This window comes from Trachemys scripta, chromosome 13, assembly GCF_013100865.1.
Source record: "Trachemys scripta elegans isolate TJP31775 chromosome 13, CAS_Tse_1.0, whole genome shotgun sequence".
Taxonomy (NCBI): Eukaryota; Metazoa; Chordata; order Testudines; family Emydidae; genus Trachemys; species Trachemys scripta.
The window spans coordinates 40014111-40034753 of NC_048310.1; the positions used below are offsets into that span (position 1 = coordinate 40014111).

At 48.5% G+C, this 20643-nt stretch overlaps 1 protein-coding gene across 1 annotated transcript in view; it reads left to right on the forward strand.

The window, feature by feature from the left end:
* HYDIN (HYDIN axonemal central pair apparatus protein) overlaps window positions 1-20643 on the forward strand; it is a 372923-nt gene that overhangs the window by 307913 nt on the left and 44367 nt on the right. Inside the window, exons 62-68 of the mRNA XM_034788808.1 lie at window positions 52-160; window positions 1693-1953; window positions 2469-2611; window positions 6479-6697; window positions 8110-8270; window positions 14861-14976; window positions 17902-18136. Coding sequence (XP_034644699.1) covers window positions 52-160; window positions 1693-1953; window positions 2469-2611; window positions 6479-6697; window positions 8110-8270; window positions 14861-14976; window positions 17902-18136 — 1244 coding nt within the window. The remainder of the gene's footprint in view (window positions 1-51; window positions 161-1692; window positions 1954-2468; window positions 2612-6478; window positions 6698-8109; window positions 8271-14860; window positions 14977-17901; window positions 18137-20643) is intronic.

Sequence of the window (20643 nt, forward strand, 5' to 3'; positions counted from 1 at the left end):
TGCCCCATATCCTAGCCCATGTTGCCATGCTTTGTGTTTTTCTTTCTCCAGGTGATGGTTGACCTGTTGGATGATTATGGAGTTTTCTCACTGAAACCCAGGCCTACCACTCACTGCCTCTATGTGGCTCAGAGTGAGGGGGATGAATCAGGCAGAGAAGGTAAATGCAATGAGCCTGGCAGGAGTGAAGAATTCCAGCAGCTCTTGTAGGGGATGTCTTCAGGTGATTGGCACCCGGTCTGAGCCCCAAAACTAGACTAGCCCAGGAGTGAGCAGCCAGGCCAGAAAGTGCTGCCTGAGTTACTGGGTCCTCATTGGTGCTGCAGACACCGGGACTTCTGGGGCATTTCCCATGGATCTTTGTGCTGCAGTGCATTGAGCTGCTCTGTGATTCCTTCCCAGTGAATTGTGGGAGAATTTGTCCTTCAGGGCACACAGGGGAATTGTGGGAAGGCATTTGAGATTACCAGCACTCAAATGGTTTAGCCTGAGAACTTGCTGCAAAGTGGGTGGATTACCAGCCTGAGAGAAAGCCGTACCTCACCTGTAGCCGATAACCATGAACAGACCAGCTAGCCCTGTTTGAAAGCACCATCACACTGGATGGAGTGAGAAGGGTTTTGTGTGTGGATGGGAGTCAGGTTGGAACCAGCATCTGAGTAAGAGCCCAAGTTACCTCTGCAGCAAAGACATACTCATAGAGCCTGCAGTATGGAGCGAGTCTGTCATGAGACCTCCTCCCGGTGGAACTCAGCCATCCTCCAGGAGAACAAGGGTTTGGAGACGGCCATGCTTTAGCTGGTTTTCCTCTTCAAACCTCTTAGGAATGTTTCCTTCTGTGTCATAACTATAAACCTTCCTGTATACAGTACTATAAAATCCCTCCTGCCCAGAGGCACCAAAATCCTTTTACCTGTAAAAGCTCAGGTAACCTGGCTGACACCTGACCCAAAGGACTAATAAGGGGACAAGATACTTTCAAATCTGGGGGGTGGTGGAGGCTTTTGTTTTTGCTCTTTTTTTTTGGTGGTTGTTTGCTCTTGGGACTAAGAGGGACCGGACATCAATCCAGGCTCTCCAAATCTTTCTCAACAAGTCTCTCATATTTCAAACTTGTAAGTAACAGCCAGGCAAGGCATATTAGTTTATCTTTGTTTTCTCAATTTGTGAATGTTCCCTTTGCTAGAGGGAAGTTTATCCCTGTTTTGCTGTAACTTTGAAACTAAGGCTAGAGGGGGTTCCTCTGGGCTCTTTGAATCTGATTACCCTGTAAAGTTATTTTCCCTCCTGATTTTACAGAGATGATTTTTACCTTTTCTTTTTAATAAAATCCTTCGTTTCAGAACCTGACTGATTTTTCCATTGTCCAAGACCCAGGGGTTTGGGTCTTTGATCACTTTGTAACCAATTGGTTAGGATATTATTCTCAAGCCTCCCCAGGAAAGGGGGTATAAGGGCTTGGGGGGATATTTTGGGGGAAGAGGAACTCCAAGTGGCCCGTTCCCTGTTTCTTGTTAAATCACTTGGTGGTGGCAGCATACCAGGTTTTAACCTAAGCTGGTAGAAATAAGCTTAGGGGGCTTTCATGAGGGTCCCCATATCTGTACCCTAGAGTTCAGAGTGGGGAGGGAACCCTAACAGTCTGCAACTCTCAGTTCTGATTTCCAGCCCAAACACTCCATTCCTTTGCAGGAAGGAAACCCCACACAGCTTCCCTAATCCTGCAGAATGGTGAGTCGGCAGAGTTTGATGTGCTTTTCAAACCCATCCTGGCCCAGCGGGTGGAAGGGAAAATCCATCTGTCAGTGGTGGACAATCAGTATGAGGAAACCTGCATTCAGATGGTGGGAGAGGGCTACCAAGACGATATCACGCTGGATAACATCCATGGGCTGGTAGCAGAGAGCAACGAGGAGAATGCAGAGGGGCAGCTGGAGGAGGACAGAGTGGAGGGTAAGAGGCATTGTTGAGAATAGTTTGGCCCCTTTGAGGTTTATAGAAGGTAAATCAGGATTTTGGATTGAGCCTGCTGCTGTTGAAGTAACCATCTGAAATTGTGAAATTGACCAATTTTAAAACCCTCTGCCATGAAATTGATCAAAACGGACAGTGAATTTGGTAGGGCCCTACTTATTGTGCCCTCTCTACAGCTGGGTTTGTGTGTCTCTGTTACACAGGACACCTGAGCGTATGTCCTCCAAGTGGAAAGGTGTGTTTCAGGCTGTAATGTATTGTGGAGGCCTTTTGATTTCAGTGAGTGGAGAGGTGCATGTGTCCGTGGATGAGAGTTGGATGCACTGCTTGAGGAGGGGCTGCTCTAAGAGCCCTCTCTGGTTGAAGTAGGCGTGTATGTGCCGATGGGTGGGAAGGGAGTCACATGTATGAGAGGAAGAGTGCTGTGCGAGTCGTCACTGCCCTACAAGTGCTATAACCAAATCAGTGAGCATCCCCATTTTCGTTCTTCCTAGCTGCCAGAGAAGATCACATCCAGTTTGGGGACTGTCACATCGGGAGGCCCTACCAGGTGACCTTCACGATAACCAATCGCAGCAAAGCAGACGTGATGAGGTTTGAATGGCCTGCTGCGGCTTCGCTTGTCTTCTCTCCCCAGGTATACAGGGACCCCTTTGTTTTATCCCATGCACAAGAGGTTGCTCAGCAAGTGATGTGTAGTTAGCAGAGCACTGACCCAGAGCTAGGTGGCAGCGCCCTGGCTGCCATGCAGGCGCTCCGGTTTGTGTCTTGGGTCAGTTCTCTGAATCCTTGGACTTGCAAAGGTGGGAGGCAGAACTGTCAGCCCTCGTGGGGGAGTCATGGGATCCCACCCTGCTGGGAAACTGCTCTTGCTCCCTGAGGGCTTTCGGTTGCAGAATTTCACTGGGTTCAGAATGGCCATTCCCTTTTTAAAGTAAGGTGTAATAGGGCTGTGCCCTCCTGCAGCAGAACAGGGATGCCTGCCTCAGTTTCCCTCCACCAGAGTCCCCAGAAATAGCCCAAACAGTCTTTCTTACTACAAATAGCCCTATGGGGTTAATTTATTACAAACATCCCCTGCACATAACCATAACAGTACCTCGAGGAGAGCCCTGCCGCCCTCACTCTGCCCCTGTTCACCGGTCTGACTCTGGCGCCCCTCACCACTCTTCACTCCCAGCCTTCAACCCCCTCTAGCCTGCTGCCTTCAGCTCTCCAGCTTAGAGCGCTAGCAAGTGTCTCCCTCTGCTGCTCTCAGCCTTCAGCCCCCTCTGGCTGTCTCTGGCTTGGCTCTCTGGCTCAGGACGGTCTGCCAGCTCGCCTCTCTGCCGCCTCCCAAGCCCTCAGCCCTTTTCAACCTCCTGGCACTGGCTTGGGCTCTTGAAAGTCAGTCGACTTCCTGGGGATACCTCCCTCTTTCCACAGAGGGCCTGCAGGAGGCTCGCAACAGCTGGCCCCAGAGACCTCTCTGGCCTCCTGACTCACCGGCTCTCCCTAGTCCTTTATAACCCCCCAGGTGCCACTCCACTCTCTTCATTGCCCAAACTGAGAACGGCTGTTCTGGGACAGGTGAGCTGAACCTCCTTCATTTACGGGGCCAGAAACCCTGTGACATGAGGCCACTGAGCGAGACTGAATTGCTATAGGTTCCGGTGTCATCTGTATGCTGATATCACTGCTCTACAGTCAAAATGCTTCTGAAATAAATGTAGTCAAACTTTACTAATTCTGGGTCACTGAGAACAAAAATGATGCTTAAAATTGTTGATTGGCTCTAGTTTTCAAGATATGCTATTGGGTCAGTATATACGACCCTTGACTTGGGAATGGCGGAGGATAAGTGAGTTATACAGGGAAGGAAGCTCAATTTAAACCAGAAATGACTAAAATACATCTTTGACTGGCTCTATGAATAAATCTATGACTGGGTTTGGACAGTACTTGCTTTTTAGGCAAAACAATGAATGATGCAATCTGAAGCTGGTATTACGTCATACATGATATGAATTGCATCATTATTATTCCTAGAAGTCATGGATGATGCAATCATAACAAAGCTTATATCACTCTGCTGAACAAATTGCCCTATATCAGCTCTAGAAATCATACAGTGTCGTGCTCTCTTATTTGTCAGTGTTTGATTTTGCAAAGGGACACATTTCTGTTTAGCCAAAGTGAGCAGAGATGCCTCGTACGTGTGTGAACAGTGCAGATAACTTTGACTATGTTTGTGGTGAAGTGACTTTTGCATCACAAAAGCGCAGTATAACTACTATGGTTAAGAAAGCCTATCACCTTTATTTTGGCTGCAAAATTGGAGATCGGGACAAGAGGTGGGCCCCACACATATGCTGCAACACTTGTGCAACAAATCTTCGCCAGTGGTTGAACAGGAAAAGGAAATCAATGCCTTTTGCAGTGCCAATGATTTGGAGAGAGCCAACAGATCATACCAGCAATTGTTACTTCTGCATGGTGCCTCCAGTTGGGAAAGGTGTGTCAGAGCAGAAAAAGTGGATTGTGCATTATCCAAACATTCCATCAGCTATACGCCCAGTACCCCACGGAGAAGGACTGCCGGTTCCTGATGTACCAGAATCATTCTCACATGAGTCAGACGAGGAAGAGGATGAAACTTCTGGTCCTGATCCATCAGTGTCACAGGACCCACATTTTCTCCCATCCTCCTCCTCTGAACCACACCTCATAACACAAGGTGAATGGAATGACCTTGTCAGGGATTTGGAACTACCCAAGAGCAAGGCAGAGCTGTTGGGCTCCAGACTACAGCAGTGGAATCTCCTGGTAGGTGATGTTAGGGTTTCCATGTTCCATGACCGTCAAAAGGATCTTGTCCCACTCTTCTTCATAGAAGGTGATCTTGTAGCCTGCAACAACATGGATGGTGTGATGGCAGCCCTCAACATCGTTCACGATCCAGATGAGTGGAGACTGTTCATTGATTCATCGAAGAGGAGTTTTAAAGCTGTTTTACTGCATAATGGCAATGTTTTGCCATCAATTCCAGTTGGTCATGCAGTCCATATGAAGGAAACCTATGACAACATGAAACAACTTTTGAGGTGCATAAACTATGACCAACATCAGTGGCAGCTTTGTGGCGATTTGAAGGTTGTTGCTCTCTTGCTTGGTCTGCAGACCGGATACACAAAGTACTGCTGTTTTCTCTGCCAATAGGATAGTCGTGCAAGAGATTCCCACTAGATCAAGAAAGATTTGGCATCTCCGACAGTCAGTGGAGCCTGGGAGGAAAAGTGTTCAGCATCCACCACTTGTAGAATCAAGGAAGATTTTGTTACCACCCTTACACATCAAGCTGGGTCTGATGAAGAACTTTGTCAAGGCCATTGACAAAACACAAGCAGCTTTCAAGTACCTCCGTGGAAAATTTCCAAGGTTAAGTGAAGCTAAGATAAAGGAAGGGGTCTTTGTTGGTCCTCAGATTTGTGAACTTCTTCAACATGATGCATTTGACCATGCACTGCGTGGCAAGGAAAAGACGGCATGGAAAGCCTTCCAGTTAGTGGCAATAAATTTTCTCGGAAACAACAAGGCAGACAACTACAGGTTGTTGGTGGAAAACCTCCTCAAGGCATACAAAAGTCTTGGTTGCAACATGTCACTAAAGATACATTTTTTGCACTTGCATCTAGATTTTTTTCCCACCGAACTGCGGAGCAGTGAGCGACGAGCACGGCGAGCGATTTCAGCAGGACATTGCAACAATGGAGAAACGCTATCAGGGCAAATGGAGCCCATCAATGCTTGCAGACTATTGCTGGACAGTGACAAGAGATGCTCCATTTAATGAATACAAGAGACAAGCCAAGAAGCGCCGAGTAGACACTGAATAGGACTAAACTATGTACATAATAGTTTTTTGCCTTTTGTTTCATAATACATTTTATTGATATAACCCTTTTTCTGATTTTTAAAGTGTTACATAAACAGGACAGGTGAAATATTATCATGTAAAGCAACACATGAAAAGACCTAGGTTTACAATTTATGATTAAAACTCTACTATCTACACAATATACATAGACATAAAATGTAAAAACTTAAATATCTTAGAAACAGTAGCCAATCAGTTGTTTTAATTGTCATATTTGAATTCAGCACATCAAAATACATTATAAATAGCACATTTTATCTCTGAAGCAGACGACTTCTCAAAAATTGTAGACCAGTGTATCCAGCTTTGCATCTTCTTTCCATTAGACCCAGGTGGAGCAGCTTCCTAGAGGTGGTCCCTTGAGTGTGTTGTGGCTGGTGTCCATGTGGGGAAGCACGCACCACCATTGCCTAGGCTAGCACTAAACAGAGGTGAATCTGGCACCACATTCACTGCATGGAAAAATGCAGACTTGCATTCTAGCCCTTCCATTTCTTCTCCATGTAGCTCACAATAACACTTCATCCTTTGCTAGCCACAGACTGACCATGGAGGAACTAATGGCATTGGCTCTCCGATCCTCTCCAGGTTGGCCACCTCCATGCTGAATGTGCTAAGGATATCACAGTGACTTTGAAATCTAATGTTCCTGTCACCTTCAAAATGCACACGGTTAAGTGTAAGGTGTCCAGAATCACCTTCCAGCATCCTGCGGACCAGGTCCCTGACTGGGATGACCGGCTGCATACTGTCAAGTGGGTGGATGCTCTGAGGAGCCTGACGACCACGCGCCCGACAAAGAGGAAGGTAAGAATGAGATTATAAGAGCAAGTGAAACAAACACAATAGCATTTGGAGCCATCCGTGTAAAGCCTAAAGACAAAGGGTCACATTCACTGCTGACTAAGCAGCTCCAGCTGCTCTGCACAGAAGTTTAAGAGCCAGGGTGATGAACCATCGGAACAAGCTACCAAGGGAAGAGGTGGATTCTCCAATCCAGACTGGAGGCCTTTCTGTAAATAGGTATTAGCCTAGTGGTGCAGTGGGCTAGTGAGCACAGTGCATGGGCAGCTGGGTGGAATGCTGTGGCCTCCGTTATAACGGAGGTCAGACTAGATGATCTAATGGTCCATTTTGTCCTTAAAATGTCTTAGTCTGATTTCAGTCAGGAGGGAATTAGACCCTACAGGTTGCTTGTGGAAGAATGACCCTACTTCCCCATTGTATGTTTCTGTTACCCTGCCTGTACTTTGAAGTGAGCACTTTCCACATTTTAACAGCTGAGATTTCCCTCCTGAAATCATTACCGCGTGCAGGGTTGTATTATACAAGTGTTAGCAGGTAGCTTCATTAGCTGTGTAGCAGCTCAGCTCAGGCATCCATAGAAGTATTTTCTTCAAGAACTCTCTTTATAGCTTTTATCAGGTCCAAACAAAAAACAGTTGGTGATGAATGTTTCAAAGTTTTGGAAGGTTGAATGGCCTAGAAGCCAAATCTTTTCTTTATCCATAAGAAGTAGCAGTGCCTCCAGGCCTTTCCAATCGATTCCCCTCCACCCTGATCCAGACACGCTTGTCCTCACCTGGGGTGGAAAGGAAATTCAGTCTCATTTACTCCCAGCCATGATCTGGAGTAAAACACCCACTGCTAAGGAAAAAAGGAAAGTCAGTCTCTACGTTCATTCAGCCATGGGCTTCTTTACCCAAGTGTCTGCAGTGGTGGGACCGCTGTATTAACAAGGGGTGGGAGCATGTGATATCGGTCATTCAGGCCTGGGCTCCTTTCTGCTTCTTCACCAACTCTGATCTGCAGACACTATTTCCTCGACCCCTCTGCTGAGATACAGGGTTGAGGCACAGCCACCGCATAGTGCTCCTATGGACAGTTCTCCCTGTCATCCGGGTGCTATCTGTTTGCTCCAGAACCAGGGGCGCTGGAACAGTTTGTACAGTGGGGGTGCTGAGAGCCATTGAACCCAACTGTAAACCCTGGATATGATGGAAACCACTTCAAGTCAGGGGGTGCTGCAGCACCCCTGGTTCCAGCACCTATGTCCAGATAATCAGTGGCAAAGGAATGAGTATCAGAAGGAAAGTTCAGGATGGTTGTGTCTGAATGGCCCTCACAGTTTTGATGGTGGTACCAAGTCTGGCTCTGGAGACTTGAGGGGCTCAAGTGCTTAGTCAGGTTACTGTTGTTTCTCTCGTTTCTGTCTGAAGGTGATAGAGACAGACCCCGAACCCACCCACACTGTTCTGGAAGACAGCAGCCGAGAGCTAGAACTTCGAATCAGTGCCATTGTTGATTACACCCAGTTCAAGCTAGAAGCTAACTTGGTGGAGTTCAAGGAGACCTTGCTCTTCCAGACCAGGGTGTTCAAGTGAGTAACTGAGATTTCACAGGGACAACTCAGAAAAACTGGTTCTTCTTCAAGCGATGTCCCTGCGGGTGCTCCACTTCAGGTATTGGTGCGTCCCGGCGCCATTAATCAGAGATTTTCAGTAGCAGTGTCTGTCTGGGTACCGCGTGCACAGTAGTCATCTTGCGGCACCATTAGTGCCTCATCTAGCACGTGCACCATCCGACCCCCTCAGTTCCTTCTCAGCCGTCCTCGGCCTGAGACGGAGCTCTGTGGCAGTGTCCCAACATCTTTTTGCTCAATCTTAATACATTAAATTAGATTGTTTAGTAGAGTTTAGTAGAGTTCAGTAGTGCAGTTCATATTGGAGTACCTACTTAGCACGTAAGTAAAAAAAAACCCACCTTTTATTTTTTACATTAGCTTCTTCCGAAGCGGGAAACCTATCCCCACTACAAAAGGCCTGGTTCCCCAGGATTTAAGAGATGCGGCTCATGCTGTGAAGCAATGTCCATCTCTGATGGGCACTCCTTCTGTGTCCGTTGCCTCGGGGAGTTGCACATCCCTCCGAAGTGCACTCGCTGTAGCAACCTAAAAGCGAGAACCAGGCGTGACAGAAACCTATGCCTAAAGCTGATCCTGATGAAAAAATCACTTCAGCCAGCCTCTGACACAGGAGAGAAAACCTCTCCTTCTGGTGGCTCCCCAGGCGCAGCCTCAACTAAAGACAGCACCCAGTCCTCCAAAAACACGCAGAAAGAGTGAACCTCCCCACATAGAGAGAGACAGAAAAAGAAGCGGTCTCCAACCAGGTCGCTGTCCTTGGTGCTGACCTCCATACAGGTGAGCACCTTTGAGGCATTAGGCACTTCCAGCCCCATTCACACCAGGACCTCTGCCGAGCCCCACTGCAAGGAGAAGGAGTTGAGGCGTAAACATGTCTCCCCATCAACGACACCAACCACTCCAGTGAGAGACATGGTGCCAAGGCCCTCACCAGTGGCCATGCCCTATCCCTGGCACCAAGAAGTACATTGGCACCAAGCTACAGACCCAAGACAATACATAAGCCATCGTCACAGACAACCAGTACCATCTAAATCAACAGCATCGACACCAACGGCACAAACTGATGGCACCCAAGCAATTCTGACAACATAAAGACATTGCTGTCTCAGAGTTGCAGTCACCCCCGTTCAGCCCCAACAATTCTCCTGAACGTACTAATATACAGCAAATGATATCGCTTATCACCCCACCTATATTGAGCAATGAAGACAATGATTGAGATGAAAGTCTCTTTTCAGCTCAACACTCTTCACCCCCTGAATGAAGGCAACTTTGGGAACCCATGAGACTCAAAATCCAGTACAGACAAGACGTACAACCTTGGTATGGGCAGCCATGGATGTGCCCACCTATGCCCTTCCCCTTGCAATGGATCCCTAGGGACCCTTGAGCGGCATAGAGGGCTCATCATACCAGACCAGCGACTCCAACCGGGGCAAAATCTGGTCACCCCCACCATTCCCTAGCTAGGAGACTTCAGAGGTACTGGAGGACACAGGAGAAGAGAGAGAAGGTCAGAGGTCACATCACCTGCACACAGTTCATCATTATCCCCAGATAAAGCCATAATGCCACCACCCTCTACCACAGCTGATGACTTCAAACAATTTCAAGAACTGTTTAAACAAGTAGCCATCAGTCAAGATATCCCACTGGAGATGGTTCAGGATAAAACAGCATAAATTGTTACAAATCCTCCACACATCTTCATCCTCCAAGATAGCTCTCCCGATAAATGATGCCATCATGGAACGGGCGGAGATGATTTGGCAAACACTGGTGATGGTACCACCAAAGTGCAAAAGGGTGGACAGAAAATATTATATCCCCACCAAGGGGATGGATTTCCTGTTCTCCCACCCACAACCCAACTCTCTAGTGGTCAAAGCCGCAAATCAACGCGGCAAAGAGCCTCAATCCAGGTCCACCCCTCGGGTCAAGGACCACAAAAGGCTCGACCTCCTCGGTTGAAAAAAGTGTACTCCTCAGCGACACTACGTAAAGTTGCCAACTTTCACGCTGTAAATAAGCAACCCGGATTTCAAAATAAGCCAAAAACCAAACTAATCCCATGTCAAAACAAGGCCAAAACAAGCCAATCCCTAAAAGAACCCCAACACTCTGTGACGGGATCCCGGGGTGCAGTCTGGGACTGTGGGACCACTGTGCCCCCCTGAACTCTCTCTAGCCTGGGCTGTCTCTTACAATGCCTTGCTAGGGACCAGCAGCAAACCCCTCCAGGCACTGTGATCACTCAGCACAACCGCATGTGGAGCCCCACACCCAGATAGATTGCATGAATGCTCCCAGAGCCACCAGAGCCAAATCCCCCCACCAGCTCCCAGCACCGTACCCCAGGAATATACCGTCTTGCACTGCTCAAGATCAGCAATGCAGATTTATTAATTAGTTCCCCACTTCATCAATGTAAAGTGGACATACACCAGCCTTTGCAAAACATGAGCAGATTTGCCACACACTTCATACAAACTCACTGGTAAAGATAAACAGTAAAACAAATTTATTGACTACAAAAGATAGATTTTAAGTGATATTAAGTGATAGGCAAAAAATCAGAGTTAGTTATCAAAAGAAAACAAAATATAAGCATTCAGTCTAAACTCTCAACCCTATTAGACTGGGCAACATCTAGATTAAGCAGTTTTTATCACCCCACTGGATATTACAGTTCATAGTACACAGATTTCACTCTTGAAATCTGGGCCAGTCCCCTCAGTTGGAGACTTCAGAGTGTCCTTGTTGCTTGCAGTGTAGATAGGTGAAGGAGAAAGGCCAAGCATGGGCCGGGCCCCCTGTGTTCGGTTTTATACCCTCCATCCATGTGCTTGGAAAACACAAGTCCAGGCATGTCTGGGGGCATTGCTGAGTCTCCAGGCAAGGTTGAGCAATTCCCCTGGCCTCATGCAGGTGAGTCATTGAATAGTAGCTCCCTTGCTGGACAATGGTTGTTGATGGGTTGTTTGACACCCCCTTGGGCGTTGGTTACTTTCCTTGCCTCTGAGGAGCTAATATCTGGCTGAGCCAGGCAAGAACCAGGAACTTCAAATTGTTTAAAGCACAATCCACATGCACGTCATGTCGCCCCACGTGCGGGTCACCACGCACAGGCACACAGGCGACGCAGCAGCTGGAGCCAAATGCCAATCACCATTCAAGCTTTTTGATTGGCTGGGCCTGGGGGCGGGGCAGGGCCGGGAGCCAATTAAAAAAAAAGAAGCAAACAGTTACAAGCTACTTTAAAAGCCCTAGCAAGCCCAAAAACTAGCCAACACTAGCCAACTCAGCCTAAAACAAGCCCAATTTTCTGTTTATTTTCCGTGGGTTTGGACACAAAAACATTGCCCACAACAAAGACAATACACACTACAAAGAAACAGACAGCAACTACAGTGCTAGAGAACACCTCAAACTCAGCCCTCAACATCGCAACTGGCTTCCTCCAAATAACAGTTTTGAATATTTGGTCTGCGGTCTGAACGACCTCCCCCACTATACAGCGTCAATACCATGTTTCTTTGACCATCGACTACGCCCATTTTACCAAGTCTGGGCGTCGCTAACAATGGATCAGTGGGTGGTGGAGATCGTAAGATTGGGCCATGCCATCCCCTTTCTCTCCCACCCCTCTACCTCAGCCCCTTCCCAGTCACTCTTCAGGGCCCCTTTTCATGAGCACCTTTTAAGACAGGAAGTGAACCATCTTCTACAGTTAGGTGCCATGGAGCAAGCTCTCCCACAACACAGAGGGAAGGGTTTTTACTCCCACTGTTTCTTGACCCAGAAGAAAATTGGTGTCTGGAGACCCATCCTGGATCTCAGAAAGCTCAACAAATTTCTACAAACCCAAAGATTCAAGATGGTCACACTGGCCACAATAATACCAGTGCTAGACAGCGGGAACTGGTTTTCAGTCCTCGACCTACAAGATGCATATTTTCACATCATCATACACACCCCTCATAGATGGTTTCTACAGTTCACAGTGTGGGGTGATCACTGTCTATACAGAGTACTACCTTTCGGCCTCTCCACCTCACCAAGAATCTTTCCCAAAACCCTCGCAGTAGTGGCGGCACACATAGGGAAACAAGGGTTAATGATTTTCCCATATGTAGATGATTGTCTACTGAAAGGCCTGACTCGAGAAGAAGTGATAAACATTGTGCAGAAGACTATCACACGCTCCCAGAATCTAGGGTTACAAATAAATGAACAAAATCAACCCTACTTCCAGGACAACAACTGGACTTCATCGGGGCACACCTTGACTCCACACAGGTCAGAGTATCATTACCTGAACAGATTTGTAACATTGACCGGCCTCATCTAAGTAGTCAACAACAGCCCTCAAACATCAGCACGAACCTGCTTACAACTATTAGGTCACATGATGGCCACAGTATTTGTGGTAAGACATGCAAGACTTCATATGTGCTTCCCACAAGGCTGGCTGAGCTTAGTATACATCCCCAGCAAACACAGCCTGAACAAGAGACTAACAGCACCACCAAAAGTCTTGGTCTCCTTACAATGGTGGACAAAACCAGAGAATGTGTGCATGGGGATCCCCTTTCAGCAGGATCCACCATCAATAATAATCACGACGGATGCTTCACTGAGAGGCTGGGGAGCCCACCTGAACCAACTCACTGTTCAAGGCAGGTAGTCAGCAGTGGAAACCTGACTACACATCAGTCTACTAGAGCTACGTTCAGTACGCAGTGCCTGCAGGCACTTCCTACCAGGGATAAAGAACCAGTCAGTGGATAATGACCGAAAATATAACATGCATGTTCTATATCAGTCACCAAGGAGGAGCTCACTCCTTCTTGTTATGCACTGAGGCCATGAAACTGTGGAACTGGTGCATACACCACAAAGTAAACATCTTTGCCTCCTATCTCCCCAGATGCCAGAACATGACAGTTTTCCCAGGAACATGAATGGGAAATAACTGAATCCTACAGTCAATATTTCAATGATTGGGCTTCCCCCCATCAACCTGTTTCCATCATCACTAAACCACAAGCACCCACTTTTTTGCTCAAGATCAGGACTGGGACCCCAGTCACTGGGGGATGTCTTCCTCATCACATGGGACGCATCACTCATGTATGCATTCCCACCGATCCCACTGATCTCACGAGTGATACAGAAGATACGTGCTGACAAGATAGTAATAGTCCCAGTGTGGCCCAGGCAGATCTGGTATCCTTTCCTGATGCGCATGGCAGTATGTGCCCCATGAACTCTTCCACTGCAGTAAGGACTCTACAGTAGAGAAGGAACTGAGGGGGTCGGGTGACGCGTGCACTAGAAGAGGTGCCAATGGCGCCATGAGATGACTACTGCGCATGTGCGACTCAGATGGACACTGCTACTGAAAATCTCCGCTCAACAGTGCTGGGACGCACCCACACCTGAAGTGGAGCACCCACAGGGCCACATCTCAGTTACTGTGCAGGGTGAGTAACCATCTCTTCTACCAGTGAAGGAAGTGGTATTCCAGAGCCAGGGCCAACTCACTCCAGAGTACTACTAAGCTACAGGTGTTAGTGCTCTTCTTCCCAACCCCCTGGGACAGTGGGCGGCTCAGTGCTCTTACATTAGCCTGCGATGTCCCTAGACGGAAGCTTCCGGGAAGTAGTTTAGTTTGTTTGCTGTTGTTTCCGACAGCTGATAAGCACCAGAAGGCCGAAGAGTTGCTACTGCTTGTGCCAGGGCTCTGAGTGCCTGTCAGACCTCTCAGTCCCAAGGGTGGCCATGGCACTGTCTTCTCGAGCCCAGACATTATCCCACGTCCTGGCCAGAGCCCAGTTCTGGTATTTACGTTCTGCCTCCCAGCTCCCTCCTTTGCACTGGAGGAATCGTCCTTGATCCCATTCTGCCTCACAGAGCCTGGTGTCACTGAAATAAACAAAGCAAGGTGCTGTGCAGTATTGCTGACACCAGATAGTTGCCACGCTCCTCCCGAGAACTGACTACATTTATTTTGGTCCATAGAGTGGCTCCTGTACCAGTCAGGGCCCAAGCCTACAAGCCATTTATGTTCAGAACTCCCGCTGGAGTGATTCTTACCCTGACTACACTGCCAGCATTCAGCCCAAATTACTACACAGTCCTAAAAACAGGCCTTATTTCACTGACGGCGAATGCCAAAGTTACCAGACGTGTAACAGGTTTGTCAGTTGCAAGACGCAGAAGTAGAAATCCTTCTGCTGTCACAAGCTGCCAGTGCCAGCCCCTCCGGTATACTGTGGGGTGGTGCTAGGGATTCCCCCGGCCCCTCACTCCAGGCAGGCAGGATACACTGTAGAACCATCTGCTGAAATGTGTGGGCCACATTCGGCTCCCCTTCCACAAGCTGAACAGCACTTGTGGACCCCTTCCAATTGATGCCACGGCTTGCAGAGCAAAGCGCTACTCAGCGTGCGTCAGGGTCTCAGAACCTGACCCTAGATGATTTTTTCAGTGCTCGCTGAGCCCTTCTGTGAGATACGTCATTTCTTCTCCCTTTGCAGGTTCCAGCTGTCCAATAAGGGGAATGTGGCACTGGAGTACTCCTGGAAGGTGGTCATGGAGGACAGCAGAAGGGCAGTCAACTTTACTGAAGAACCGTTGCCATGCTGTCCTGAAGGTATAGCAATCAGCCCTCCCTCCCCCCGATCTGGCGCTCCCCGCAGCAGCTTCCTCCTGTAACCCAGAGGGGCTTTACAGCCTTCAGGCCCTGAGAGCTCAGGGAGCAGACTGGGCCTCTTTGCCTGAGGCACCAACACAGCAGAGTTCTGAAGGTGACATCATAACACTGCTCCCTTCCCCATCATCCTGAAGCAAGTGGATTCTTTCAGGTTTGGATAAAGAGTTATTGCTTTCTTTCCCGCTCCCCCGCCTTCAGAGTGCCCAGAACTGGTATGGCAGAGCTCCTGGGCACTGTGGAAAGGTCAGAGAGGTCAGCCACACATTGGGAGTGGGGGGTCAGGAGCTGAACAGGGAGCATGGGGGGAGTCCTGTTGGAGAGTCTCAGGGTAATGGAATCAAGGTCACTGTAGGGTGACCAGGTGTCCAGTTTTCGACTGGAACACCCAGTCGAAAAGGGGCCCTGGCGGCTCCGGTCAGCACTGCCAACTGGGCTGTTAAAAGTCTGGTCGGCAGTGCTGCAGTGCTAAGGCAGGCTAGTCCCTACCTGCCCTGGCTGGCACCGCGCTGCGCCCCGGAATCGGCCAGCAGGTCCAGCTCCTAGGCAGGGGGGCCACAGGGCTCCACGAGCTGCCCCCACCCCGAGCACCGGCTCCACACTGGGGGCGGGAGTTGGTGTCTGTGGATGCGAGCGGCGTGTGGAGCCTCCTGGCCCCCAGCCTAGGACCCCGACCTGCTGGCTGCTTTCGGGACGCAGCGCAGCATGATGCCAGGACAGGCAGGGAGCCTGCCTTAGTCCTCCACTCGCCCCACTGTGCCACTGACTGGGACCCGCCCGAGGTAAGTCCATGCCCCAACCCCCTGCTCCAGCCCTGAGCCCCCCCAAACCCAGAGCCCTCTCCTGCACCCCAAACCCCTCATCCCCAGCCTAGAGCCCTGACCCCCCCCTGCACCTCAATCCCCTGCCCCAGCCCAGAGACCCCCCACGCCCCAAACCCCTCATCCCCGGCCCCACCCCAGAGCCATCACCCACTCCTGCACCACAACCCCCTGCCTCAACCTTCAGCCCCCTCCCACAGTCCAAATCCCTCAGCCTACCCCCCAGCCTGGAGCCCCCTCCTGCACCTCAAACCCCTCATCCCCAGCTGGAGCCCTCACACCCTCCTGCACCCTAACTCCCTGCCCCAGCCTGGAGCCCCCTCCCACATCCTGGATTCTGAGTCATCACTCAGCATTTCATGACACAGATATGGAATCGTAGAATCGTAGGACTGGAAAGGATCTCGAAAGGTCTTCTAGTCCAGTCCCCTGCACATTATCTTTCTGGGTACTGAAGTTTAGCTGACTGGTCTGTAATTCCCCAGGTTGTCCTTAGTCCCCTTTTTATAGCTTGGCACTATATTTGCCCTTTTCCAGCCCTCTGAAATCTCTCCCGTCTTCCGTGACTTTTCAAAGATAATCACTAATGGCTCAGACATCTCCTTAGTCAGCCCCTTGAGTATCCTAGGATGTATTTCATCATGCTCTGATCACTTGAAAATATTTAACTTGTCTAAGTAATTTTTAACTTAGTCTTTCCCTATTTTAGCCTCTGATCCTACCTCATTTTCACTGGTATTCACTATGTTAGACGTCCAATCACTACGAACCTTTTTGGTGAAAACTGAAACAAAAAAGTCATTTAGCACTTCTGCCATTTCCACATTTTCTGGTATTGTTCCTCCCCCCACACTCACAGTGATGAATTATTGTTTTCACCCCTCTTAGACCCTGATTCAACAAGGCCCTAAGCATGTGCATAACTTCAAACACAGACATGCTTAATATCATGCACACGCTTAATAGCCTTGTTGAACTGGGGCCATAATATAGACATATTTTGCAAGCAGGAGGAAAAGTATTTGTAATTAAAGCTGCATTTTTGTTTTTAAGATGGTCTCAGACGTGTAGCAGCAGGGTCTGTTCAATTATGTGATGCTCTCTTCCAACATGGCCTAGCCTGCTCTCTCTGAGGCAGGAGGGGGCTTTGCTAAATGCTTCTGTGCATCTTTAACATGTCTGCAGCTGCTGTGCAGCACATTATGCAGCCAGCTACCAAAAGGGGGAGAAGGACAAGGACCAGACTTTTTATGAGTAAAACTAACACCAGCAGTTAAATTAGCTAGGATGGAATGAAGCACTCTCAATCCTCATGCCTCAAGGCATAAACTCATCACCAGATGGGTCAGGAAGGAAATTCTCCCACAGTGTAACGTATAAATTGGTGTACTGAAGGAATTGAACATCTGGCAATGGCCCTGCCCTGAGTCAGGGGCTCTGGACCATTGGGCTGTTCCATTATGCCCCTGCTTTGTGGTTTGATGGCTGTAGCTGGCTGTGGAAGCTTGATTAACAGAGGAAGAAAAGACCAGACACTGCAATATGCGCCAGTGCTGTTCCTTGATCACTTAATGTCTGCCTACCTTTTCAGCTGAAAGCACATACACACAATGAGTCACATTCTGCCCTGCTAACCAGGCATGGATGTAAATGGGGGCATGATATGGCCCTTATAGGTACTTACATAGCCTTGGTCACAGTGTCTCTGGGCACCGCGTTCAGACCAGCATGATGGGGTGTCTTTCAGCATTTTGATTTCATGCCCTTGTATAGAACGTTTCTAGGTCTTTTTCAGCATATGAGGAGTTAGTAAGAGGCAGTGCAGAAGTGGTGACATGAAGCTACATTACACCTTTCACTAACCCTGGTTGGAATCATCCTTGGAAAGGGCTTGCGAAGGGGGATAGCCTTTGTGTGGTCTTTAAACCAAATCCCCTCGGCCTTCTGTCCATCGTACTGAATCAGGGGGTCTGGGCTCAGAACAAGAGGTTTCATCCTCAAAGACAAATCCAGTGAAACTGACCTAACCACCCATTCCTTAACACAGGAGAGTTCCCATCTGCCACATCTGCTGCCTCCACCAAAATACCATGCAGTCGACCCGCTAGCCAGCTAGGCAGTATTCTGGAGAGTGTCTCATCCTTCCTGTGTGCTCTTGCTGCTCTCCCGCCATTCTCCATGGAACCCAGCAGTGGCATCATCCCAGCCGGGAAGAAGCAGCAGTTCCTGTTGAAATTCTCCCCACTGGAAGTGGGAGAATTTGAGGGCCGCCTGCTCTGCAGGTAGGAAGCACTCGGGGTGGATTGTATCTTGACAAGTGCTAATAACAGGGAATCATTGTTCAAAGTACTTTGGTGTAAATGGGATTTGGTGCTCCCTGAAATGGATGGGCCGACAATGCAGTTGAGGAAAGGTGGGGCATCAAAAACCTACTGCTTTGTTTAGGCCCAGCTTGGAAGCCATCAGCCCTGGGACCAAACCTGTGCCATCCCTTAGGATCCCTTAGGCTGTTTAGTTCTGGAGGGGAGGTGATCAGGGATGAAATATAATCATAGAAGATTAGGGTTGGAAGAGACCTCAGGAAGTCATTTAGTCCAACCCCCTGGTCAAAGCAGGACCAACCCCAACTAAGTCATCCCAGTCGGGCCTTAAAAACCTCTAAGGATGGAGATTCCACTACTTCCCTAGGTAACCCATTCCAGTGCTTCGCCACCCTCCTAGTGAAATAGTTTTTCCTAATATCCAACCTAGACCTTCCCCACTGCAACTTGAGACTATTACTCCTTGTTCTGTCATCTGGTACCACTGAGAACAGTCTAGATCCATCCTCTTTGGAACCCCCTTTCAGGTAGTTGAAGGCTGCTATCAAATCCCCCCTCACTCTTCTCTTCTGCAGATAAAATAAGCCCAGTTCCCTCAGCCTCTCCTCATAAGTCATGTGCCCCAGCCCCCTTATCATTTTCATTGCCCTCCACTGGACTCTCTCCAATTTGTCCACATCCTTTCTGTAGTGTGGGGCCCAAAACTGGACACAGTACTCCAGATGTGGCCTCACCAATGCTGAACAGAGGGGAATGATCACATCCCTCGATCTGCTGGCAATGTTCCTACTTATACAGAGCAAAATGCCATTAGCCTTCTTGGCAACAAGGGCACACTGTCGACTCATATCCAGCTTCTCGTCCACTGTAATCCCCAAGTCCTTTTCTGCAGAACTGCTCCTTAGCCAGTCGGTCCCCAGCCTGTAGTGGTGCATGGGATTCTTCCTTCCTACGTGCAGGACTCTGCACTTGTCCTTGTTGAACCTCATCAGATTTCTTTTAGCCCAATCCTCTAATTTGTCTAGGTCACTCTGGACCTTATCCCTATCCTCCAGTTATCTACCTCTCCCCCCAGTTTAGTGTCATCCGCAAACTTGCTGAGGGTGCAATCCAGGCCATCATCCAGATCATTAATGAAGATTTTGAACAAAACCGGCCCCAGGACCGACCCCTGTGGCATTCTGCTTGATACCGGCTGCCAACTAGACATCAAGCCGTTGATCACTACCCATTGAACCCGACGATCTAGCCAGCTTTCCACCCACCTTATAGTCCATTCATCCAATCCATACTTCTTAACTTGATGGCAAGAATACTGTGGGAGACCATATCAAAAGCTTTGCTAAAGTCAAGGTATATCATGTCCACCGCTTTCTCCATATTCACAGAGCCAGTTATCTAATCATAGAAGGCAATCAGGTTGGTCAGGTATGACTGGGTTTGTGATAACCGGGAGAACCGTATGGTGACTTGCCTGCCTGGTGCAAAGGTTGGAGATCTCTCGAGGCATCTAGATAGACTTGTGTGTAGTGCTGGGGAGGAGCCAGTGATCATGGTACATGTAGGTACCGATGACCTAGGGAAGGGTAGGAGAGACGTCCTGGAGGCCAAATTTCCTAGGCTGCTAGGGAAGAGACTGAAATCCAGAACCTCTATGGTGGCATTCTCAGAAATGCTTCCAGTTCCACGCACAGGTCCAGGTAGGCAAGCAGAGCTTCAGAGTCTCAATGCGTGGATGAGATGATGGTGTAGGGAGGAGGGATTTGGATTTATTGGGAACTGGGGAAACTTTTGGGATAGGGGGAGCCTATACAGGAAGGATGGGCTCCACCTAAACCAAAGTGGATCCAGATTACTGGCACTTAACATTAAAAAGGTTGCTGAGCAGTTTTTAAACTAAGAGATTGGGGAAAGCCGATTGCTGCAGAGGAGCACGTGGATCAGACAGAGACTTCTCTTAGAGGAGAGTCCATTGATTGAGATTCTCTAGGTTCTAGTCAGGAGCAGAGGATGGAGGAGGATAAAGGATGGGCCAGATCAGATGAGAAACATTCACATAAAAAAAGAATCTGACACATCAGAAAAGGGCAGACAAATAAACAGTGACAAGTTTTTAAAGTGCTTGTACACAAATGCTAGAAGTCTAAATAATAAGATGTGTGAACTAGAGTGCCTCGTGTTAAAGGAGGATATTGATATAATAGGTATCACAGAAACCTGGTGGAGTGGGGACAATCAATGGGACACAATCATTCCAGGGTACAAAATATATCGGAAGGACAAAACAGGTTGGGCAGGGAGAGGGGGAGGGGAGTGTCACTATATGTGAAAGAAAATGTTGAATCAAATGAAGTAAAGATCTTAAATGAATCCACATGTTCCATAGAATCTCCATGGATAGTAATTCCATGCTCTAATAAGAATATAACAGTAGGGATCTATTACACTGCTCTACAGCCAAAATGCTT